The sequence below is a fragment of the Megalobrama amblycephala genome, linkage group LG4 (genome assembly GCF_018812025.1).
Source record: "Megalobrama amblycephala isolate DHTTF-2021 linkage group LG4, ASM1881202v1, whole genome shotgun sequence".
Lineage (NCBI taxonomy): Eukaryota > Metazoa > Chordata > Actinopteri > Cypriniformes > Xenocyprididae > Megalobrama > Megalobrama amblycephala.
Genome location: NC_063047.1, coordinates 10,203,039 through 10,228,599, shown reverse-complemented (window position 1 = coordinate 10,228,599; position 25,561 = coordinate 10,203,039). Strand labels below are relative to the sequence as shown.

Sequence of the window (25,561 nt, the reverse complement as noted above, 5' to 3'; positions counted from 1 at the left end):
TGTATACATACACTATATATATATATATATATATATATATATATATATATATATATATATATATATATATATATATACACATACTATATATACTATATATATATATTATATATATAGACAATATATATATATAGACAGACAGACAGGCAGACAGATAGATAGATAGATAGATAGATAGAATATCTGAGTAACTGTACAGACTGAGCAATCACACTCTGACTATAGAAACTGTCAGATACAGACAGAACAGTGCCCAGAGAGAGCCCCATCTGCCTATACTGCAACCATGCAGAAGTAGAGACAGAGCAACACTTGCCCAACAGCTGCTGCCCCAACTATGGAGAAATTAGAAAGACATTTTATGCAAAATTTGCCCTAACTTCATAAAATTAAACGATAAAACACTTCAACATTTTTCTTAATGTATATGCACATGTATGTTGATTCACTGTAAAAATCAGAAATGCTTTGGCAATACATTGTAGCAATTGTCATGCCAATAAAGCACACTTTAAAATGAATTGAGAGAGAGAGACCAGCAGAGAGATCAGATAGCAGAGCCTAATCACAGTTTTACACCTTTATTATAAAAAAAATCCAAAATGTGTAGAAAAGAAATAAACAGACATAGGCTTATAACATCTAAAAATCACGACCATCTTCACCATCAGTGTCATTGAACAGATCCAGGCTTTGTCTGTCGCCCATGACAACAGATCCCTGATACAAAACAAACAAACAAACAAAAAAAAACCCTGGACAAGACAAGATGGAAAGGAAATGAATAGATAAAAAAAATTCAAGTCTGGTCAACTCCTTTCTAAGCACAGAGCCTGAGGATGTTAATGCTGTATTCTGATTGGCTGGGAAAAGTCTTTCAAACAGGTGAGGAAAAGCAGTTTAGGGACTGGATTGGAGAGGGTGTTTTCCATACCAGTGCAACAAAGACAGCAAAAACAAAAGTGAGAAAGAGGGATAAACAGAAGATAAGAAAAGAGAAGAGCAAACCAGAGAAAGAGATATGTACCAGTGTGTTAAAAATCACATTTTTGTATACACCCTTTGAAAGCCACAAACCAAACTCAGATTCAACTTATGATCTCTTCGATTTATAATGCTTTGTACTCAGAATCTTGAAAATACACCACCGAAACACATTAACATTGATTAAATGATCATATTACATGATTTTCAGAGAGGGGTTCTTGTTGTCTTCCTTGTCCATAATATTCTTCTCATTTTTCAATGATAATGGCACAGAGGGAAAAAAAAAGAAAATAACCGTTCTGATGCTCCTCGGATAGCTTGAGGGCACCGGCTTCAATTGATATTATATTTGAACCAGTCCAGGATTCAGACATCACCTCATTTCCACCAATCAGCTGCCACATATACTCAACATAAAATGTGCAAACATCATCAATACTAATGTTCTCCTTACTGTAAGACAAAAATGAATCAAAGTGTATCATACAAGAGTGGAAAAATATAAATATATTCTGTAAAAACAGTCTGAAGTGTTTTTGTGTATTTGAGCAAGAGGAGAAGGGAGAAGTGCATTTTCTCCTCCTCCTGTCTGTACTCTAATGGATGAGGAGTAACACAAGTGATCTGGAAGTAGTTAATGCATCTCATTGTTTGCACCTGCACTAATCATAGGACAAAAATGTATTATTTTATTGAACAGAGGTAAATGCATAACCTGATTTAATAGTAAAGTCAAGTCAGCTGAATTATATGGTAAACTTAAGTGTAATCAATGACCCCCTGTGTAAAAAAAGCATTAAAAAAAAAAAAAAAAAAAATGCAAGATGGAGGAAGTGAGAGGAGAGCAGCACCATCTTTCTGACAGAATACATTTCTTGGAGTGAAAGAAACTGGAAACCAAAAGAACAAAGATGGGAATCAAAGTCATACAGGAGGAAGGAAGGAGAGTTGACTCTTTACCGCTCTGGACCAGAATAAGGCAGAGGTGGCGGATTAGTTGATGGCAAGGTAGTTTTCATGAAAACCAGAGAAGAGAAAGCACCACAGTCCAGGAAGAGTCATGAACATCAAGTCTCGGAGACAACAATAGTAAAAAAAACAAACAAGTCACAAAAAGACAGTACTAAAAACAAAATCCCTGCAGTATCGCTGTAGTGAGTCTGTGTAAGGATCATAAAAATGTCAATGTGTCCAGCCCATAAGATGGCTAACCCTCGCACGTTCAGTCATGCGACGGACCCGTCCAGAACGTGACATTCCTAGATTCAGTGGGTCTGTCGTTAGCCCCTCCTCTTCAGAGTCATCGTTGTATAGAACAGTCCTTCGTCCCTGGTTACGAGTATTAACCCGCCCCGTTTTTTGAGTCCTTTGATTTGACCTCTGACTTCCAGTTTTTGATGATGAAGTGAGGTCTTCCTCATCAGACTCCTCCTCTTCCTCATCCAGCTCCTCTTCTTCCTCCTCAGGTTCCTCCTCTTCATCTGGTTCTTCTTCTTCTTCAGGCTCCTCCTCCTCTTCTCTTTCGTCCTCCTGCCGTGCTCGTTTCTCAGGTTCTGTCGTTTGCTCTTCTCCTTTCCGCTTTCGCTTTGCGTTATCGACAGAGACTGCTGCAGCTTTGCCTTTCTGTTTATGTTGCGGGGCTTTGCTGTAGTCATGATCGCCGCCGTCGCCAAAGCCGCCCACCTCAGTGCCGCTGTCATCGCTCTCGGACGAAGATGATGAGGTTCCGGAAGAGGACGATGCAGAAGCGGATGTTGAGGATGATGATGAGCTGGTACTCTCACATTCAGAGACCTCTCCCTCTTCCGTTACTGCAGCTCCTCTCCTACGTGATCTCCGACCTCCATTTGACAGGCAGTCATTGCCACCTATAGATGCACAGAGGACACATTATCAGAGTCAACTTGGAGGTAAAAAATTCTTTGCAATATACATTATACACTCTTATGCACACCAAGGCTGCATTTATTTGATCAAATGCAGTAAAAACAATAATATTGTGAAATATAATTACAGTTTGAAATAACTTTTCTATTCTAATGTTTTAAAATGTAATTTATTCATTATGCAAAGCTGAATTTTCAGCAGCCATTACTCCAGTCTTCAGTGTCGCATGATCCTTCAGAAATCATTCTAATATGCCAATTTGGTGCGATCTAATATTTTTGTGGAAACCGAGACATTTTTTCCATACAAAACAGAAGCTCTGCACTGTCTATCAACGTAATAAACAGTGTAGGAGACAGACAGGGAAGAGAAACGCTGTTTAATAAAGTCGTTTATTTTGTTTTATTTTTGCGCACAACAGTTGAACCACTGTAGTCACATGGACAATTTTAACAATGTCTAATTTGTGTTCTGAAGATTTTTGGGTGAACTATCCCTTTAATTCATTTTTGCTGAATAAAAGAATTCATTTCTTTTAAAAAAGAAAACTTACTGACCCAAAACTTTTGTACCTGACGATTTGCTTGGTGTAACTCGGCTGCGTGTTACTCTGTTGGCTCCTGCATGCTCTGATGAAAAAGACGAGGAAGATGAGGAGGAAGAGGATGAGGATGAAGAGGAAGGCTGACTGTCTTCATCAACTTGTGCAACACTCGAATCTGGTGAAAGAAGCAAACACTTTAACTCTCCCATGAAGAAAAACAAAAAACAAAATTGTGATTTAAAAAGTGGCATCTCACTATAACAGTTTTTATAAGGGGTGTCAAATCTACAGACACTTCCTTTCTAAAATAATCACCCACAGAGAGTTACTGGAAGTGTGGTGTTGCTAACCCAAACCAGTCACCTCATAAACTGGTTAAAAATATAGTTTAATTAAGCTTTATCCCGGTTCTTCATCAACAGCACACAAAATGCATACAAACGAAATAAGCTATTATTATGATCATTACCAATTCTATTCTATCAATACTGTTCCCACTGGTAATTATGACATCTTCAACTCTCTTACACACCTTGAGAGGATTTCCGTGAGCGGGACTTTGCAGACATCTGGGAGGTTTTCTTTCCCGATTTCTGTTTTCCTTTGGGGCTGCCGAAACACACAAGTTTGAAACTGGTACAAAAGAAATGACAAAAATCTGTGTGCACTCTGTACCATGATTAGACACAGTGTACATGTTTTACCTGTTGGGAAGGGAACTCTGTAATCTCTTGAGTCTCTGTTGACTCCTACGCTGATTCTGAACAGCAGATTTGTAATCTGAGATTATGGGAATGATCTGATTCTCAAAGAACGCTGACAGACTCAGGGTCATACTGTAGATCTAAACAACAAATAATATCAGGGTCACACTGTGGATCAACTGCAATTGTGTTCATTTTAGAGTAGTCACAGTAATGGCAGCTTAAAGGATTACTCCACTTTTAAATAAACTTTTGCTGATAATTTACTCACCCCCATGTCATCCAAGATGTCCATGTCTTTCTTTCTTCAGTCGAAAAGAAATTAAGGTTTTTGATGTAAACATTCTAGGATTTTTCTCCATATCATTCATTTCAATGGGCACCAAACGGTTGAAGGTCCAAATGGCAGTTTCAGTGCAGCTTTAAAGGGCTTTAAATGACACCACACGATGAATAAGGGTCTTATCTAGCGAAAAGATAGGTCGTTTAAAAAAAAAAAAAAAAAAGTTTGTTTTATAAGCACAAATGCTGGCTTTGCTCTTTTCTCCGATGCGCGTTCGTGACGTCACGTAATACGCAATTACGTTGAAAAGGTCACGGTTGACGTAGGCGGAAGTATCGAGTCAGTGTTTACATTACAAATGTGCGGAAGGAGGATCGTATACACATATTCAAATGTCTTTGTGTCAGTTTATTGTTTAACCCTTTGAGCGGTACGTTCCCACATATGGGATGTTTATTTCTGTGTTCCACATATGGGATTTAGAATGTTCAGCGACGTCACATAACTGCTAGATTCAAACTGTGCTTTCGCGCTCTGGCTGCGAGACGGACGCGCGCTCTCTTGTCATCACAGCTATGCAGTGTTTTCAGCCACATAATGTTTCTTTTAAGGTTTCAGACATTTAAATACGCATAAACACCATTAAACAATACATTTGGAGTTTATAAAATACACACTGATGTCAGACGTCAGTGGAAGCATCAATAAACAGTGAATTCAAATATAATTTGCCGACATTTATTTATATCAGACACACATAATGGGTCTAAGTAACTATAAAGTTTACTCTCTTATTCTTCCAGTTCACCAGCCACTTACTTGCATATATTTCAGGAGAAACTGATGTATTCACCTGCTGTAAATCAGACTGACAGAACTCTGTGAACTGCAGCGCAAACTAAGATGGCGGCGCCCATCTCGCATTATAGATCAAGATAAAGACCATTTTTAAAGGTTTTTAAACGACAAAACACACTCACTCACACATATTTGAGAATCGGCATATCATATAGTTGAAGACATGTAAGCAAGTTTGCGAATATTTTAAATAAAAAAGGAAAAACAAAATAATAGTGATCCATCTCTCATACAGTGTTATTGTGGCTACGTTCAGCACTCGTGACACGCACGCGTCGCCATGGAAACAATAAGAGCAAACGTTCTAAAATAAGGGTCGCCTTAAAAAATAATAAAAAAAAAATAAAAAAAAACTCACTCTGGCGGTCAGTTAGAATATTTTAAACTCACGCTTGAAAGGTGTGCGTATCCTGGGTGTTTTAATATTAGAAAGCCTAAAGGAAAATTTTTGTCAGGACAGAAATTTGTGACTTTTCATAGATTTCCTATACACAATCCTGAGCGAATGAAACTGTGGTTGCTACGCCTACGTCAACAGTGACCTTTTCAACGTAATTGCGTATTACGTGACGTCACGAACGCGCATCGGAGAAAAGAGCAAAGCCAGCATTTGTGCTTATAAAACTTAAACTTTTTAAAAACATTTTTTAAATGACCAATCGTTTCGCTAGATAAGACCCTTATTCATCGTCTGGTGTCTTTTAAAGCCCTTTGAAGCTGCATTGACGCTGCCATTTGGACCTTCAACCGTTTGGTGCCCATTGAAATGAATGATATGGAGAAAAATCCTAGAATGTTTACATCAAAAACCTTAATTTCTTTTCGACTGAAGAAAGACATGGACATCTTGGATGACATGGGGGTGAGTAAATTATCAGCAAAAGTTTATTTAAAAGTGAACTAATCCTTTAATGAAGACTGAAAATCCATATTAAAAAAGGACATCAATATACTGTTGTAATTACTATATTAAAAGGTATTGTTAACAGCACAACAATATTAGTAAAAAAAGTCTATCAACCATATACACTAATCTTCAAAGCTAAGGGTCATTAATAGTATAGCAGTAGTTTTTTTTTAATGTTTTTGACTTATGCTCACCAAGGCTGCAAATATTTGATTAAAATAAAACAGTTATAATGGGAAATATTATTACAATTTAAAGTAATTGTTTTCATAATTGTTTAAATATATTTTATAATGTAATTTAGCTAAATTTTCAGCATAATTACTCCAGTCTTCAGTGTCACGTGATTCTTCAGAAATAACACTGCTTAATACTTTTGTGGAAACTTTGAAACATTTTTTCAGGATTCTTTGATGAATAAAAAGTTCACAAGAACAGCATTTATGTGAAATAATAATTATTATTATTTAAATAATACGCTCTTACCAAATGTTTGAAAGATAAACAGCATTTATGTGAAATAATAATTATTATTATTTAAATAATACGCTCTTACCAAATGTTTGAAAGATAAACAGCATTTATGTGAAATAATAATTATTATTATTTAAATAATACGCTCTTACCAAATGTTTGAAAGATTCATTAATGAGGTGTATTTATTTTCTTACTACATGTACATAAATAATGTGTAATGTGTTTATAGCTTTATTATAAAAGTGACGAGTGTGACAGAGAGAGATAGAAAAAGGGTGCTGGTCTTACTCGAGACTTCTTGTTGGGCGTGTAGGCCTTTGAATTACTGAAGATAAGCCGCACATCTTTGGCAAACTCTATGGGATTCTCATAGTTTCCACCCATCAGGGTCTCAGAGACTGTGCCCAAATCCATAGGAGTGTCTATAATATCACGATAATCCTGATACAGAGAGAGAAAGAGAGATGCATAGACAACATGGAAAACAAGAAGTGACAGACATCATGTTAAAGAAAACAAAAAGAACAAAAAGTACAGGAAGTACAGGAATAATAGAACGAGTGACCAAATGAGCTACCTGATAGGTGAAGAGGTCAACAGGCTGGCGGAATGGCTCTGAATCTGGGCTTGCCATCATTCTCCTCAGAAGCTCTTTGCATTGTTTGTGCCATGCGTTTATATCTAGGACCACGCCACGCTTCTGAGGCACATTACTTGACCTCTGAAAATGGTGAGAGGGGTTAAAGTAAACACACTTGGTACTATAACTCTTTTCATAATAAATGGATTCCTAAGCTTAACTTCACAATGCATGCGCTTGAATTGTCTCACCCTCTGACCAGTGGAGGTGCCGGGAGTGTCCGAGTCCACATCCACAGTCTCCTACAGAACAAACAGAGATGCTGAAGAGTTCATCTTCTTCATACCAAAATATATACACCAGGCTACAGCTTTCCCAAAGCTTAGGCACACTGGTCCTGGGTCAGTGGCCCATACTTATTGTTAAGCTCTGTACACACACATAGACTGCCAGTCTCACCTCTTCCTCCCCTGTGCTGCTGAATTCGGTCTTCATCTTATTGTACAGATCCAAAATATCTGTACAGCTTTGATCCCTATAGACACACGTACATTAAAAATGAAAATGCTCGGCATGGACACGGAGCGGGTGAACCAGAGGGATAGTGATAAAAATGTGTAAGTAAATGCATTTTCTCTGACCTGATGAAACGCAGCAGGACGTCGGTGACCGTTTTTGCAGCCGTGACAATGGGGCTCTGTGGTTCGTTAAATGTTCGAGCATTGTGTTCGATGTAACGCACCTCCCACATAAGCGCTGAGATTCGCCTGCACATACAGAGAGGGACGTGAGAACTCCAGCAGTTGTCTGTGTGTGTGTAGCTGAAGGAACGGGCACTCATTCTTGTCTGATGATGCTGTGGTCAGTGAGCTAAAGGACTGAGTATACCTGTAGAAACGGTGCACTAATCTTGTTCTGATGGTGCTGAGGTCAGTGAGATAAGCCACAACAGTGCAGTACAACGGATATTCCCTCAAATCTACAGGGCAAGAGAACGGCTTTGCCACATCTGTAAAATACAGAGTATAATTGAGCAGGGAACATACTATATTATGAAAATGATTATTTTAAATGGCAATAATATTTTGCAATTTTACTGTTTTACTGTATTTTTGATCAAAGTTCAATATTTTCAATAAATCCAAAAAGTAGCTTTGGATGGTTTGTGTGCACTTGTGATACCGAGCGTAAGCAGCTGATCTATGGCCGTGATGACTCTCTCACACTCCTCGTCTTGTGTGTGCAGCCCCCACTCTCCCTCCTGTGGGCTGTACAGTAGAGACTGAAGCTCGTCCTCTGTGACCGGGACACTGTCCCCAACCTCCTCTGGGACTGGAGCTGTGGATAGTCGATCACATCATTAGACATGCCAGAATGTGATGCTGATTTACTGTCAGAGCTCATGGGTGGAGTAAAGCATGTCAGTACCTTCTTCAGGTATGGGCTCTATATCCCACGGACTCATCTTTTCTCTCTCTCCATTATCCCACCTGCAAAACAACATACACCAATTATTGATATTTACAGCAATATTCAGACAAACTCCATACTCTGGTAAAGCAGTGATCAAACCCATGTACCTGACAATGTAGCACTGAAACAGGCTGTCTGGATATTCAGACTGAAACGGCTCCTGACACTCCACCGAACCAAACCACCACGCATCATCAATGATGCTCCTGAAACGCTGACCTGCAAACACATATACAACTTACATGATAATTTATGATCATCAAAACATTACATATAATAAACCTACACACATTTGTCTTTACCACAACAGCATTAATAGATTAATAACCTATGCTATGCAGTCACTAAGGCATTCTGCATGTTTTATAGCATGTTGCAATGTAATTAATAGCGTGTTATGGCTGGTTGTTTACTGGCTCAAATCAAAAGAACCCACTCACATCTCTATGATATTTTTGTATGGCTCAGGTTAAAGGTCTGCAATCCCACGGGACCCGACACAGCAGTGTGTGGCTTTGGAAGAGTTTTGAATTACTGAGCAAAGTTGCATATTTAAAGCTAGCAATGTGAGAAAGCAAACTGTATCGTTATGCAACTGACAGAAAAATATAAACAAATCAGAAATGCATCCGATTTGAGTTCTTCTTTGTCGCCACTGTAATACATATTTTTGTTATTTTGTTTAGATAATCAAGTGTTCTAAAACAGAAGCAAATAAAACAGAGTAAAAAAAAAAAAAAAAATACAATATACATGCGTGTCTAATTTCAATGCTATGGCCTTTGTGTAGATATTTAAAAAATGGCCATCTTTAAGCATGACTGTTTGGATTTATATGAAATGGTAACACTTTACAATAAGCGTCCATTTGTAACATTAAGGTAAATAAAAGTATTGTTCATTGTTAATTTCAACATTTACTAATACATTTTTACATTTTTAAGTTGTTTCTCTAAACATTAGTTAATGCACTATGAACTAGCATGAATGATCAAGATATAATTCATATTTTTTATATTTATTTGTCGTTATCGGTAAAATCCACTATCGGCGACCTCTAGGAAGTGGGAAAAGTAATGGCACACCTCTCTTCAACAAACCACATGATTTGAGGCATCATTTACAGCCTTAGCGCAAACAAACTGAAGTTCAATACTTTGGGTAGAGGTTTGTTAACATCCAAACCCTAAGCTTGAGCACTAGATTCAGTGACACTTGCATGCACCACAATTTAAAACACCAACACACCAGGCTGCCAGTTTCGTGCTTTGGCCTCATTATAAATCTGTTGTAGCACCAGAAAGTCAATGACATCAGGCATATCATGATACCTAAAGAGAGAGAGAGAGACAGCTATAATTAATCTCATATTCAAGAAGAATTATCCTAACATTCAAATTAAATTTATTAATCAGTATTTATTATTTATGATTATTTATTAAGCTATTCCAATACCAATAACGTTACAATCCTAACAAAATGGCAAATAAATAAAAATCTAAACAAAAGGTGCTGGTGTGTGTTTTTGCAAACAGAAGCATACTTCAAGCTGAAGGATTCGTTGGTCATTTTCCCTGAGGTCGGGTCCAGGAAGGCCAGTTTGAGGCAGCACAGAGTGGGTGGCCCGACTTCATATTTAATACCCACTACCTTTACAGACTCCTGATCCTAAGAGAACACACAAACAACAAACATGTTCCTGTTAGTCTACCTGCAGAATGGGTCAACCATGAGTGATGCAGACCAGATTATGCCTAATAACAAGTGGGAATGGTGATGAGACTAAGCATCCTACCCTGAGATCAAAGCGGTTCCAGGGCTGTTTCTGAGGGTTGATGCTGTAGGCTTTGGCACGACACACAGCTCGGACATATGCTTGATGACCCTGACGGAAATATATCAACTACAAGAGGGACACAGAGAGAGAAATGACTGCAGAGAGATGGATGCATAATGCAAATCCTTGAACAAACTTTTGGTCATTTAGTACGCGTGTCTATATTTAATGAAGGAACTCACCTCATCTCCCATTTGAGGTACGAAAGGTGATCGTCTTGGAATAGTTTCCATGATCCAAGAGGGGGGCAACCATTCATCTAATTCTCCAGCAGGCACAGGCTAAACACACACACACACATTACTTTAACAGAAATAAGTCTGAATGAATGGAAGAATGAATGATGAATGCTCACTCACCCGCTGTTTAGTCTGTTTCGGTTTCTTTTTCTTTTCAGTCCGTTTACTCCTCCTTTCAGCCTCCCCTTCTCCCTGCCCTGTCCCTTCCTCTTCCTCAGAGCTACTGCTCCCAACAACAGGGGCTGGCCTTCTGGTTGTTCGCTTGGGGGGCTGAAGGTTGATTCCCGCATCTGCCGTCCAATCGGAATACTCACTGGAAGAGTCACTGTAAACATATTTAAAATTTTTACTATTTTGTCTAAATGTTCCAATTTGAGAGTTGCTAAAAATTATATTCAGTGTATTACATTTTGTGTTTTTAAGAAATAACAACTTTTAAGTTAAAGAAAATGAGCAAGCATAATACCAATAAATACAATTTCTAATACCTGCTAATATATTGAGAATCCCTAAATAAAATTCATGTTGTTAGATTTGGTCTAATTCGAGATGCAGTTAAAAATAAAACCTTAAATGAAACCTAAGCCAGTTCTAGACCAACTTCATAAGGCTTCATTTGCATTACTGATATTGGTTTACGTTGTGGAAAATGTGTGACTAATTAGAGACTGAACCTGGAGCTACTGTCATTCTCCCATTGAGCTTCACCATCAGATGACCCGTCACTGTTCTCATTCTGGTCCTCTTCCTGCTAGGTGCACATACAAAATGTTGCATATTTAATTAAGCGTTTCAAAACTAGTGCTGAAAAAAAATGAACTAAATGTTTATCCTGATGGCCTATAAAAGATGAGCAGAGCTTGAGGCCGAACACAAACTGCTGTCTTACCTCTACTTCACTGTCAGACTCTCTCGCACTTTCCTCATTTCGGGTGTATGAGAGCACGCTTGTACTGCGTCTCCTGTCTCGAGTCGAGCGGGTCTGATATGTGTGTCTCTTCTGCGGAGGCCTGCGCTGAGGCCTTCGTAACATGCGAACGCTGTTACCCACCGGCTCACTCTACAGGGGGAGAAAGTGAGGTTTTTACTTTGGTCTGACACAGTAAAAAGTGATTTTATCTTTGTTTGTTTGTGTGTTTTTACTGCCATACCAGCATCTATGGCAATTTTCATGGCAAGAACAATGTATTTTTAAAGAAACAACAGTAACATACAGTAGTAATGAACAACAACAACAACTGACATCATTGTTTTTTGTGCATATATGTATTAAACTCACTCCTGTTGTGGGTGCAGATTTTCTCTTCTTCTCAATGTTGTAGAAAAACCGTTCCACCTCTCCTTTAGCAAGTCTACTTTCCTCCATAACTCTAAACAAACACAATCACATCATATCACTGGAAAGGCAGTGTTTGAATGGTAAAACTTAAGCGGTTTACAAGAAACCAACATGGACAGTTTAGTGTAGTTAAAGGTGCCCTAGAATTAAAAATTTAATTTACCTTGGCATAGTTAAATAACAAGAGTTCAGTACATGGAAATGACATACAGTGAGTCTCAAACACTGTTGTTTCCTCCTTCTTATATAAATCTCATTTGTTTAAAAGACCTCCGACGAACAGGCGAATCTCAACATAACACCGACTGTTACGTAACAGTCGGGATCATTAATGTGTACGCCCCCAATATTTGCATATGCCAGCCCATGTTCAAGCATTAGACAAGGGAAGGACGTCTGGATCTGTGCACAGCTGAATCATCAGACTTTATGCAGGTAAGCAAGCAAGGACAACAGCGAAAAATGGCAGATGGAGCAATAATAACTGACATGATCCATGATATCATGATATTTTTAGTGATATTTGTAAATTGTCTTTCTAAATGTTTCATTAGCATGTTGCTAATGTACTGTTAAATGTGGTTAAAGTTACCATCGTTTCTTACTGTATTCACGGAGAAAAGACTGTCGTTATTTTCATTTTTTAAACACTTGCGGTCTGTATAATTCATAAACATAGCTTCATTCTTTATAAATCTCTCCAACAGTGTGTTATGTTAGCTTTAGCCACGGAGCACTATCAAACTCATTCAGAATCAAATGTAAACATCCAAATAAATACCATACTTACGCGATTAGACATGCTGCATGACAAACACTTTGTAAAGAACAATTTTGAGGGTTATATTAGCTGTGTGAACTTTGTTTATGCTGTTAAAGGCAAGCGCAAGCTCCGTGGGCGGGGAGCATAAGCATTTAAAGGGGCCACACCCTAAATCGGCTCATATTTAATGATGCCCCAAAATAGGCAGTTAAAAAAATTAATAAAAAAAAAAAAATCTATGGGGTATTTTGAGCTGAAACTTCACAGACACATTCAGGGGACACCTTAGACTTATATTACATCTTTTAAAAAGACGTTCTACGGAAACTTTAAAGCAGACAAGGGGTATTTAAAAGGGTAATACTAGGGAATTATTACAGTAGAAGAATTTGAAAAGCCAACAAGAACCATTTTATTGAAGAAAGATATTTGAGTAATGTTAACAAAAAAGGGAATTTTATCCCCTAAATAAAAAAGTGGCATATTTAAAAGTGCATTTTTATTATGTTGCACCTCTGTGTAACAGCTCATCAGCATACATTACAACAGCTTATGGGCCACTGTTTTCTAAAATGTACTATTTATTGATGGTTAAAAAAAAAATTTGACCCTAAAACTGGCAACGTATCCTGTGGGATACAAACATTTGAGAGGCTGTGGAGCGAGTCAGGGAAAGTTTAGGTCTCATTTTTTGGTTTCATGTTGAAAGGGTGTTTGTTGTGAATATTTAGATATATTGACTTTGTTCATAATTTTTTTGTTTACTTTACAGACAGTATTTAAAAACAGCATGACCCCCTGTAGTGGGAAATCTACTCACCTTCTGATAAAAGTTTACATTTTTCACATATTTACAATATTTGGAGGGGACTTACATGTTTAAAAAGTTGTTGTTGAGCATTAGCTTATTACGTTTATGTTGAAATTTTATGAATTTAATTTATACATTTTTCATAATCTGCCTGTAAATGTTTGTATCCCACAGGATACGTTGCCAGTTTAGGGGTATAAATCAGCTGAAAACAGAATGCTTGTTTGGCAATGCGTATTACAACATTATAGCCAGATTTTAAAAACATTTATTCTCTCATAACTTAAAGCAAACATTCTTTGTAAAATTCTGTTGAACAATAAGAATAAGGCCTATTTGTGAAGATATATTAGCCTACTTTATCATAATTCATATGCAAATTTCTAGGGTCTATAATTGATCAATATTGCCAAAACTTTGCTGAAAAACCTGTTGTACACAATCTACTTCATGCCTTCTGTCCTCTGATTGGTAGTTCATAATTTTTTTCAAGTAACCTCTTTTTTACTCATAAATCTTTAATATTTTTTATAAAGTAAATGTAAGATAAACATTTTCTGGAATGAAGCAACATGGCTTTACTTGATTTTTCATGCCTCTTTTTTATGTTAAAAATAAAAATATATATTTTTACATTGTTTTCACATTAATGTAAATATCAAATATGACACAACAGGCTTTTGGGGAACATTTGTTTGTCTATCTCTCAATTATCATTGATTTGCATATATCTATCTATCCCGGTGTGAGAGGATGAATATACAGTTTGTACAGTATAAAAATCATTATGTCTACCCCTATGGAGAGTCCCCACAAAGATAGCGATCCAGGTGTGTGTGTGTGTGTGTGTGTGTGTGTGTGTGTGTGTGTGTGTGTGTGTGTGTGTGTGTGTATCATACAAAAAAAATAAAAAATACAAACTTGTGTATAAATATATGTGCATATTTTTTGTTGTTGCGTTGTTGTTGAGCATCACATTTATACATCATGCTTTTATAGCTAATAGGCCTATATGCAATTTTTTGCAAATTAATGATAATTGGGAGATGGACAAATAAATGTTCCAAAAAAGCCTGTTGTGTCATATTTGGCATTTACATTAACATGTAACAATGTAAAAAGTAGTTTATTAGTATTTTAAATAGTAATTTTAAACATTAAAAAATGGTTTATGAATATGAATAATCAAATTGCTTCAGTACAGTAAATTTTTGTCTTACATTTACTTTATATGAACTATCAATCAAGAGTACAGAAGGCATGAAGGAGACTGTGTATGACAGGGTTTTCAGCAAAGTTTTGTTCATATTGATAATTTATTTGCCCAAGAATTTTGCGCATTAAATATGATACAGTAGATAAATATATTAATAAATAGGCATTATACTTATTGTTCAACAGAATTTTAAGAAGAATGTTTGCTTTAAGTTATTAGAAAATAAATGTTTTAAAATTTGCATTGCCAAATAAGCATTATTTTTTCAATTAATTTATACTGCCAAAGGGGTGACGTATCCTGGAGATACGAATATTAAAATAAACAAATAAAAGTCTTTTTTTTAAAAAGAAATCATGAAAATGTGTTATTTATGACCTAATTAGATGGAAAATAGCAATAAATTATTTTTTACTGATTTCTCTTTGCCCTTTTAGGGGCTAGTATGAAATGTATCTTTCTTGCATTAACCTAAATGAGTTTTCAATATAAACGTATTTGGAAATATTGTTTATCACTTATTCAGAAATATTGTTTATCACTTATTTTTCATCTGAATATGTTACAAAGAATGTTTATTATAAGTTATTAGAGAATAAAATGTTTTGAAATAGTTTAAAATGTTGTAAAAGGCATTGCCAAACAAGTATTCTGTTTTCAGCTGATTTATACCCCTAAACTGGCAACGTATCCTGTGGGATACAAACATTAAAATCTAAATTAAAAGTCATATTTTGAAAAAAATGATTAAGTTGTATTATTTGTGTCCCAATAAGATGGAAAATAGCAATAAATTAATTTTCTGATGTCTCTTTATGGTCTTGCCATTTTTAGGGTTAACGAGACAAAACAACTATAATATCCATTCAGTTAGCTGAGTGGTTCAATATCTGGATGCAAAAAGGGACTGCCATTGTCTGTGTGTGTGGGTGTCAATAAATAAATATATAGAAAAGTTAAGAAGGTTGAGAAACCCTACTTTAGACCATGATGAGCTATTTTGGCACTTGGGAATAAATTTCTCCAAATATATGCTCTATGACCCAAATCAATCATGGTTTTTGATAGCAATATTGCTCAAATAGTTGTTAATTCAGTTTGACCACACTATTCAAATCTTTGATATGTAAACTGTTCAATTGTCATATTTGTACCTGAAAATGCCAGACTGGACTTCATTAACCACCACGCGCCGGCTCCATGCCAACAGGTCTCTCTCAGTGGCCATCTGACTGCGGGGGGCATTGTTGTGCATCTGCCGTACACCCTCTACTTGTCCGCTACGTCGCAGCCCGACGTTAGGGGGTGACAGAGGACCACCTGGCACCTCAGCACCTACTGATCAAAAGCTTTAAATGTCACAACCTCTAAACTAATAGCTTTCACACAAGTGACCTTTATGCCAACAGATGCCAGTCTTAAAAGGCAAAATAAATTAACATAAGTAATTACACTGTCTGCAATTTTCTCCCTTCAATGTGTAATAATTTTACCATAATTTCAGCAGACCTTTGAAAATGTTGTAAAACATTTTGACGGGTTAACCGTGGCTTGTTCTCACCAGCAGGATTTCCTGAGTTGCGATGCTCATCTTGCTGGTGTTGGAGCTGCCTAATCAAGTCATCCAATGGGCTTTCTTCCTGAGAATCCTCTGCGGTCTGCTGGCCAATCACCTGCTCAACCACTTCGCCGTCACCTAAAAACATTAAAAGACTTTCAAAAAACCTAATTTAGGCCAAACACCAGACTAGTCCTATAAAAATACACATGCCACGACAGTAGGAACAGGGAGGTTTTCATTTAAAATGCATAACACAACTATGTGATATGCACAAAACACAGTATTCAAATTTTATAGCATTCAATAGGAAATAAATTTGAGCCAAAGTGGTGTGTGACTGCTTAACAGGGCAACATGACAAGCAGTAATGTTGCTATAGCTATGGCTAGTTGAAAAATAAAACATGAGGAGGAACCAATGAAATGTATTTTGGGTTGAATAGTACATGCTAGAGCCCTGCATTTCAGCCTGAGCCTGACTTATTTACGCCCCTAGGGCCGGGCTTTGGGCCAATTTTTTTCGCGTCATAGCTCACATGCGGGCCGGGCATCAGGGCTGTTTAAGGCTTCTCCTTTTTATATTTTAGAGATTCTTTAATTAAAAGAAAATATGAGATGTGCTGCGCTGGTGGAAACAACATGAGACCATGCTACTGCGACTGTTAAGGCTCCTTCACACGGCGTTCAGTGTCCCCGCCAGCAGCAGTAGCAGCGAACGTGCCTTCAGGGTAGCTTTTACACCTGGTCACTTCATGCTTTTTTTTCTCTGATTGGCTATCTATCCGAATTGTTAAAATGGTTACATTTACATGTGGCCACATAAATGTGTCTCTGCAAAACGAATATAAATCCAATCTTCCAATTCCCAATTCCCGCTCTATATGTATATTTAACGGTGTTCACGTCAGCGAAAGCAACCGATATGAGCAGCTTTTTATTAATAATCAGCTAATTTCAAGACCAAAAGACCACAATAGGAGAGTTTCATTTGCGGCAGTTTGCACGTCGGCTTGCTGAAGAGATACTCATTTGCAGAAATGCGTGTTGCAGTAGGGCTGGCATGTCTGGCTATAACATTTTGGAAGGAATAAAATTGACATATTTGGTTTCAACAACCAGATACATTTACACTTGTCCAGTTTTGTCTGGAATGCATTCCGGCCACTTCCTGATGTGGTTTGAGTGATCAAATTTAAATCCATCTCAGAGGGCATTTACACCTGGTCTTTTCACAACCGGATAGATATCCAATCAGAGAAGATGCATGAAGTGACCAGGTGTAAAAAGGCCTATAAAGAAAGAAGGACTGGATTAAAACCTTCCACTGTGGATGCTGTGCTTTTTCTCTCACAATGCTCTGTAAGAGACTGTTCTTCTGGCTATAGCCATGTTAGGAGGCGGTCTCGTTTTTTGTTTGGGAATGGACTTTTTTTTTATCTTCATTAGTCTAACAGTTGGAAACTCTTGGAAATAAGAAGGGCTATGTTCTGTGGTGAACAGCCTGCTCCAAACATTTTTCTAAATTAACTTAATAAAGAAACGAAAAGAAATGTAACTACTTTGCCATTAAAAACAAAATGGAACTATTTTAATGTCTGCAACAGTACTAAAATGGTAACATTTTGAGGATGGAAGGATGTAATGGGGAGGATAAAAAAAAAAATTAACAATGTAACGAGGAAAAAAAAACAAAAAAACATGGGCTCCAGTCAGACTCGGGCAGAGAATTCTGATAAGCTGTCGGACAAGGGCCGGGCTAGGGCCTGAGCGTCTCAGGCCAGGGCCTAGATTTGAGTTGAGTTTTTAGCACATTTTTTAAATTACAAATTTGGAATTTTTTAAAAAATAAAATAAGAATGTATTTTTGCTGTAGCATTGCCACAGGTATCGAGAATCATGACATTTCATTGGTAAAGGCAACTGAAATTCTGTTACCATCAAAAACATTGTAGCTACAGAATGAACACCGAACAAAGCAGGATGTTTTTGATATTCTTAAGAAATTATTTATTAACTTTGATATGACTGTTTTAAGCTATAAAATTTATATTTATCATGATGTGAAGCTTTGTGTCATTTGCTATTTGCCATGTAAACCTGATAAATTTACCATTAGCCATGTAGCCGAGCTGTGGCACAAGCTGCTCCTCTTTGCAGTTTTCTCTGCCTGGCACCAGGCGCTGGTAACGAGGCGGGTGGGGGTTCCCATCCACGTCCACCAGGAAAGGCGGAGGCATAAGATGGGGTGCCTGCTGCGTCTGCTCATCTAGAACAAAATTGTTGGAGTCCCGGATCAATGGCCGGAAATCCGTATGGAAGAACATTTGGTCTGGAATCTGAAAGCAGAGTGAAGCATTGGAATGATTGATTCGATCAACAGCACAAGAGGCTCAGATTACCACACATGTGAGACACACACACACACACACACACACACACCTTTTCATAAGGCTGACTGCACCCAAAGCCGAAGATGAGCAGATGACCATGAGAGTCTGTGCAGGCAAAGTGCTGCCCATCCACTGAAAATTTACAATCAAAAACAGCACCATGTCCCTGGCCCTCAATCTAACACAGAAAAAGAGAGACAGAAAATAATTCAATGTCTGTGAGAAGCAGTAATTTTATTAAAATCTAGACTGTAGTATACACTACCGTTCAAACGTTTGGGGTCAGTAAGATTATTGTTTTTGAAAGATGTCTCGTGTTCACCAAGGCTGCATTTATTTGATAAAAAAAAAAAAGAAAAAAAAAAAAAAAAAAAAGTAAAAATATATTGTTAAATATTATTCAAATTTAAAATAACCGTTTCCTATTTTAATATATTTTATTGGTAAAACTGAATTAGTTAACATTAGTTAACTAGTTCATTGTTAGTTCATGTTAATTAATGAATTAACTAATGTTAACAAATGAAACCTTAATGTAAGATGTTTTTTTAAACATATTTATATATTTATAATAATAAATTTATATTTTAAAATGTCATTTATTCCTATAATGGCAAAGCTGAATTTTAAGTATCATTATTCCAGTCTTATTTATAACATTATAATAAAACAGTTGAAAATAGTTGTGATGCTTAATATTTCTGTGGAAACCGTGATACATTTATTCTTTTCTTTGAATAGAAACGATAAGACATTTTGTAACATAAATGTCTTTACTGTCACTACTGTCACTGATCAATTTAACACATCATCATTGCTGAATAAAATTATTAATTTCTAAAAAAGCATCTTACTGATCCCAAACTTTTGACCAGTATATTTTTAAAAGAAGTTTAAATTGAAACTGCAGATCTGTCATGTCATCTCACCATATTGAAAAAGTTTCTGATCTTCTGGCCTTTGCTGAGGTCCCAAATGTAGATGTTACCGTCATGACCAGCCGATAACAAGATCCTTGAGTCAAAGGGGTGTGCTTCCAAAACAAACACCTCATCATCGTGACCCTATGGACAGAGAAACATTTGCCTATATGATCCATACAATGTCACAGAAAGCTCAAAATAAGGACCAAAAGGAACAGACTGAATACTGCCTCACACGCACACACACGTACCGACAGCACATGTAGTAATTGGCCGTTTGCTGAGTTCCAGACTTTGAGGAGGCAGTTTGAAACGGCTGTGATGATGGAACGGTCGCAACGATCCCACGCGACCATGGTCACCACCAACTTTGTCGATTTATCATCGCCTGATATCACAGCACTCCTGTGAACACAATACATATGTCCACACAGACGTAAAAATACACATAATTCAAGGACCAACTAGACACTTTTTTTTTTTCCCCAAAAGAACAATATTTAGTGTTAACATAATTAGAGTAGATTCAAACTGTGCTTGAGAAACCTGCCTGATCTCACAATTAACAGATATGTACACAGACTGACCCTTGTAATCTGGTGGTCATGTCCAGTACAATACTCTTCCATTCTTGCTGTTGGTAATGCCAAATCCGAGCCGTACCATCCCGACTACCACTCACAAACCTGAGACTGAAGATTCAGAGGCAACAAACACACACTTAAAAACACCCAATAATCAATAAAGATAAAAGGCATATCCTAATGAGCAAGCACCAAAGGAACCATAACATATCAAAACTCACCTGTCGGTGTTATTGCAGAACTGAATAGCAACAACTTTATCCTGTAAAACAAAAACATTGCTGAACTGCATTGAAATTAAACTTTTAAATCAGCATAATATACAGTCTGGAAACTTTCATTCCTAACATGCTCCTTATTTTACTTCTACACTTTTTTTTAATATGTTCTGCTTTTCTGTCTATTATTCTCCTCCTCTCTTGCCTTCTTGTCTGTCTACTGGCATCCTATGTCTCTCGCTCTCACCGTGTGGGAGTCCAGGTCAGAAAACTTCACAGGCGTCTCTGTGCCGAGGTAGTAAACTCTGATCATGTGATCTGTGCCTCCAGTGGCCAGGAACATTCCCCCTGGTGTCAAAGGAAACAACGTCAGAATTATTGTCTGACTCATGAGATGATAATCAAGAAACATGAAAAAAAAAAGGTTGAATCAGATCATTGAGTGTTCGCAAGTTGGAGTGTAAGTGTGGGTTAACACACCAGAGCTGAAGGAGCTGCAGGATATCTGAACTCCGGGACGAGAACGTTCCATGAACTTTACAGGTTTATCACTGCAAACAGACAGCTTATTAGCAAAGTTACTCTACATAATAAAAGTGAATCACTGGAATCAGACAAAATGTGTCATGTAAAATATACAGCTGACACTTACACAAACTTCATGCTGCGTGAGTTCCACTGCCAGAAACAAACCATGCCATCAGCTCCAGTGGTGGCCAGATACCGAGAGGAGCCTAATGCTGATGAAGAAAACTGCAGAGAAAGAAAAATAAACACAAATCACACTAAATAATCTGAATTAATGCTACCTGCTGAAGAAATCATCAACATAATAATAGTGATTTTTCTAATAAAAATGATTGCGATCAACAACAAAAACAACAACGGATTGCTGTGCTTGTTTGTAGGGCTGAGGGACGGACGGAGAGATGTGGAGGCTGCTTTGATTCCGCTTCACACGTAAGTAACACTGGGTTTCAGTGTCATTGATTGTCTGGAGCTGCTGTGCTGTTGACGACTAACAACAAACTCTTGTTTGCATTTACTCTTGTGTACTGTACATTCATTTTTTGTGCTTCCTTGCGGTTAGTTCATCATCTGCGCTTTATTTTGTTGCACATCAGCTGTGATAATCAGACATCCACTTTCGCATTGTGTGTGTAACAGTCGCCAGCTAGTGAGTTGTGCAGGTAAACCATTGCGCACTGAAGACCACTAGAGAATGAGGTGTTTAGCGTCATTGTTTGTGTTCTCTCTCCTCACCTGCCAGAAGCGAACATGGCAAGGTTTGAGACAGACTCGGATCAGGGTGGTTAGGATTGGAGGGTGAGTTTTGGAGGTGGAGCAATGAAGAGAGGGGTGGGTTTGTTTGGGTTGATTTCAAATATCAACAATGTCCAACAGCTTTTTTTTAAATATGACTTATCCCATCGTTAAAGTGCCGCATTATGCTATTTTAAAGGATCCTGATTTTTTTAGTTTACATTCATCCAAGGTCAAAAACACTTTCATTTTTTTTTTTTAAATATACATTGCACACCACTTCAATTCTCAAAGAGTCTGCAAATGGTTTGTTTGAAGATTCAGTCTCTCTAAACTCCTCCTTTCCGAGAGACTACTCTAGTCTGATTGGTCAGATGGCCTACGGGTTTCGGCAGCTCAGAATCGATTCTTTTATTTAGGAGACATTAACTTTATTTGTCGTCCATGCTGATCTTTAAAACTCTACAGACCTTAAAAAAGCATAACAGGGACACTTAAAATTATTTTATTTTACAGAACAACTGTAAAATTACAATTTATATTTTTGGATGTCTTAATTTCTTCATTTTCAAACATTAATGAAAAACTGCAGAGAGCCCTTAAAGTTTCCTTATCGTTGACAACAGCTGGTGACAATTAAATTAGGAAGCTGATGTTATCAGAAGTTTGTGTGGAGGTAGGCAGCTCATTCCACCAGAGAGGAGAAGAGAGGGTGAAGGTTTTGGAGAGTGACTTTATAAAGAAAACTTGTGTTCGTTCACGCACCTGTATGGAGGTGATGGAGGCTGTGTGCCCCTGCAATACAGCCACAGGTGCACAGGTACGCAGGCACCACACACGGATGATCTTGTCACAACTGGCGGAAGCGAGGAGCGTGTTCTCAAAATTCACCGTCATATCTGAAATCTCTGCCGCGTGTCCGCGCAGAGTGGCTAGCAGACGGCCATCATCTGTTGCCCAGATCTTCACTAGACAGTCGTCAGAACCCTGACAGAAACACATGTGCATAAACCTTGATTACAAGTCCACACACAGAACATATTGAAAAAATAACTGGATTATTAGACAGACCTCAGTGTATCATGCATCGCTACTTAGTGGCAAACTCAGCAATGACATGAAAACGTCAAAGTGTTTAGACTATTTGAGCAAATAAAACATTGCATGGCTTGTAACAGCCTCTGCATATTAAACTAGGACAGGAGAAGTTATTTTAACATCAACAATATTACACACTTCACTTTTATGTCCAAATCAGGCTCAGTTTCTGCCCCATTAGATGGCCTAACCTAAACTTCTGCATGTTACACACATACACCCTCTTTACCGTGAAAATGCGTCGTCCGGTGCGGTCAAACGCCACACAGTACACTGATGAGAGATGGCCCAGAATTCTCCGATGCATTTTCATGTGCTGGTAGGTGCAGGAGGGTAAGGCGTGGCCAAATCGAGCCACTCCTGTTTTTTGGCGAGCACCCATGATTGACACTAAGCAGAGAGATTTAGACTGTTACAATCAACAGAATAGCGGAAGTTGGTCTACACCCGAAAAAAATGATTCCATCACTACATGACAGGCAAAATAAGCGAAACTCATTCAACAACAGCATTCAAGTCACAATGAAAGGAAGTTGTGACAGATCTTTTCATCCATTTTGCATACACTAGAGGATTACTGAATATAAGAAATAAATTTAGGACAAGGACTTCTAGCCATTGGTTGTTGATTGGATTTTTAGATGAGTTATAATATTTTGAATAAACAAAAGTAAAAAATAAAACATACAAAATAGATTGAGTTAATTTTCATTTCATAACTTTAATCAGCTATCATGAAGCACCTTTTTCTATTGGAAAGAGGGTACTCTGTGCACAAAGCCAAGTAGTGATTCCTGAAACTGAATGCCAAAACAGCCAGCGCCAGGACACTATCCATCATTTAGGAGGCAGGACTCACCTATATTTGGTGGTTTGGCACAGTTTACAGGTGGTTCTGGGGGCCGTCCCCTGTGCAGGGCGACTACTGCAGAACCACTCCATACTGTATGTGAAGAACCTGAGAGAGAGAACAAAAAAATGAACTGTGTTAGAAGGAGAAAACGAAAATGTTTATGCATTCTTGTGTGCTATTCTCAAGTCTTTATTGTAGTAAATAACTGAGAAAGGATCTCATTGTTTGTTGTATGTAGTGATCTTGTGTGCGTCTCACTTTTTGCCGTCCGTAGTAATGACTGTCGTCCAGTGCCCAGTAAACTGTGGACTCCAGGAACACTAGGAGGAATGTGTTTATCTATCAGGGGGCCAATCTGCTCGCACACGCGCAACAGGTAATCCGAAGGTATGTGCTGATTTAACAACACCTAAAACATACACAGAGGTAATTGATACATAAAATGCTTTGAAAGTCTAACTTGCATTAGAATCAAAAATTGCACAGAAATAACAATGAGTCATACTATATTATTTAAGAAAATATTTTATTATATTATAATATTACAGTGTTAAAACTAGCGTGAATTTTGCTTTATATTCCCATATCATTCCCGAAAGCCCACCCATTTCCCTCCACAAGCGTCTGCCTTGCATCAGCCAATCAGACGCCTTCTTCACCTATCTTTCTCATCTTAAGTAGCAACTGAGGTTTGATTGGCTGCAGCCTTTGATTGACGCAGCAACCCACCAATCCCCTCTCGATATATCTGCGCTGCCGTAACGCCCCCGGCCGGCACGCACAAAGCCTTTCATTTCAAAACAAATACTTTTAATTTCAATTCCTAAAATCAAAATTTCCCTGCACTGTAATACAGACTCGTGTATATTATGCATCCTTTTCTCACCGCCGCCACCACGTCCTCACAGCAGCGCTTTAATAATTTTACGTTATGTAATATAAGTGAACCAAGCACCTGTGAGAGTTGCTGTTGCTGTACTTCACGTGCGTGTATGTGTGCGATAGTTTATTTAATCTCACCCAGTCTTCAAAGCTTCGCTTAAACAGCTTTCCATCCCAGCTCCAGCGCTTCGGGATGATCTGCACACAAACACAGCGGGGGGAAAACACATCACACGCGGGATTTAGACTCGCAGTCGCGCTGGGGTGAGGAGGAGATGCTGATGTTGGAATATTTGAGAGAAATAACGGGTTTGAGTGGGAGAGGAGGCATGAAACTCACCTCATATTCGTGCATCTCCTGCAGCAGCATCTGCAGAAACACACAGAGTTACACACACCGTAACACACAATCATCGCTGCACACCGACACTCACAAGCCATTTTTGGTCTCACCTGAGCGGATTTCTGACATGGTCCAGACTGTAGGAATCTGGCGATCAGGTAATAAAGTTCTGCAGAGAGAGAAACACAACAACATCAGCCATTAGCTTTAGCTTAGCCTAGCTTAGCCTCGCAGGCTAATGCTAAAACAGTGCTTAAAGTCTTTCTAACGATAAAGACGCAGACAAAACGCCTGAGTGGTGCCCACCGGCTTCAATCTGCGAGCACGGTTCCGCCGCCATGGCCCGGTCCGGGCCGTGGGTGGAGGTTCTTGAGGCTCTGCTTGCTAAGAGCGGCCTGTGCTGTATTTGCTCTCAGCGTTTCGGCCTGCAGCCGCCGCTCGCGCTGCTTTGTTTGAGCGCCTCCGTGCGGCGGCCTCACGCCAGTGCCAGTGCAGTACCGCGCGCCACCGTCCGGGGCGCCCTGAGAGCGCACACAGGTGAG

General features: G+C 38.2%; 1 protein-coding gene across 5 annotated transcripts; it reads right to left on the bottom strand.

The window, feature by feature from the left end:
- Positions 1-565: 565 nt before the first annotated feature.
- Positions 566-25,524, bottom strand: brwd3 (bromodomain and WD repeat domain containing 3). 5 transcript variants are annotated; one of them, XM_048187353.1, is made up of 40 exons: positions 25,326-25,524; positions 25,130-25,188; positions 25,017-25,046; positions 24,815-24,874; positions 24,053-24,203; positions 23,801-23,899; positions 23,171-23,331; positions 22,609-22,830; positions 21,233-21,333; positions 21,061-21,131; positions 20,828-20,928; positions 20,584-20,624; positions 20,366-20,470; positions 20,030-20,183; positions 19,785-19,919; positions 18,905-19,033; positions 18,576-18,801; positions 16,467-16,601; positions 16,060-16,243; positions 12,056-12,146; positions 11,666-11,836; positions 11,451-11,524; positions 10,897-11,101; positions 10,720-10,818; positions 10,496-10,603; positions 10,244-10,368; positions 9,949-10,031; positions 8,808-8,919; positions 8,656-8,717; positions 8,410-8,565; positions 8,116-8,236; positions 7,869-7,994; positions 7,687-7,762; positions 7,479-7,529; positions 7,225-7,368; positions 6,936-7,088; positions 4,123-4,262; positions 3,951-4,027; positions 3,432-3,593; positions 566-2,855 (listed from the first exon to the last, which is right to left on the bottom strand). In XM_048187353.1, the coding sequence occupies exons 1-40, from the start codon at positions 25,357-25,359 to the stop codon at positions 2,170-2,172; spliced, it is 5,220 nt and encodes a 1,739-aa protein (XP_048043310.1). In that variant the 5' UTR covers positions 25,360-25,524; the 3' UTR covers positions 566-2,169. The 5 variants fall into 5 exon arrangements, with proteins under 5 accessions (XP_048043310.1, XP_048043308.1, XP_048043309.1 ...); XM_048187351.1 differs by having other exon boundaries at positions 11,451-11,527; positions 25,326-25,522; XM_048187352.1 differs by having other exon boundaries at positions 11,451-11,527; positions 16,060-16,240; positions 25,326-25,522.
- Positions 25,525-25,561: the final 37 nt, after the last annotated feature.

Bases quoted from the DNA above. Each gene is read 5' to 3' on its own strand.
- brwd3 (XM_048187351.1), bottom strand. From the start codon at position 25,359: ATGGCGGCGGAACCGTGCTCGCAGATTGAAGCCG. The intron at 10,819-10,896 runs GTGAGTGAGCAT...GTGTGTGTTTAG, and splicing joins CGAAACAGACTAAACAGCGG to CCTGTGCCTGCTGGAGAATT. The intron at 10,032-10,243 runs GTATGCTTCTGT...CTCTCTCTTTAG, and splicing joins AACGAATCCTTCAGCTTGAA to GTATCATGATATGCCTGATG.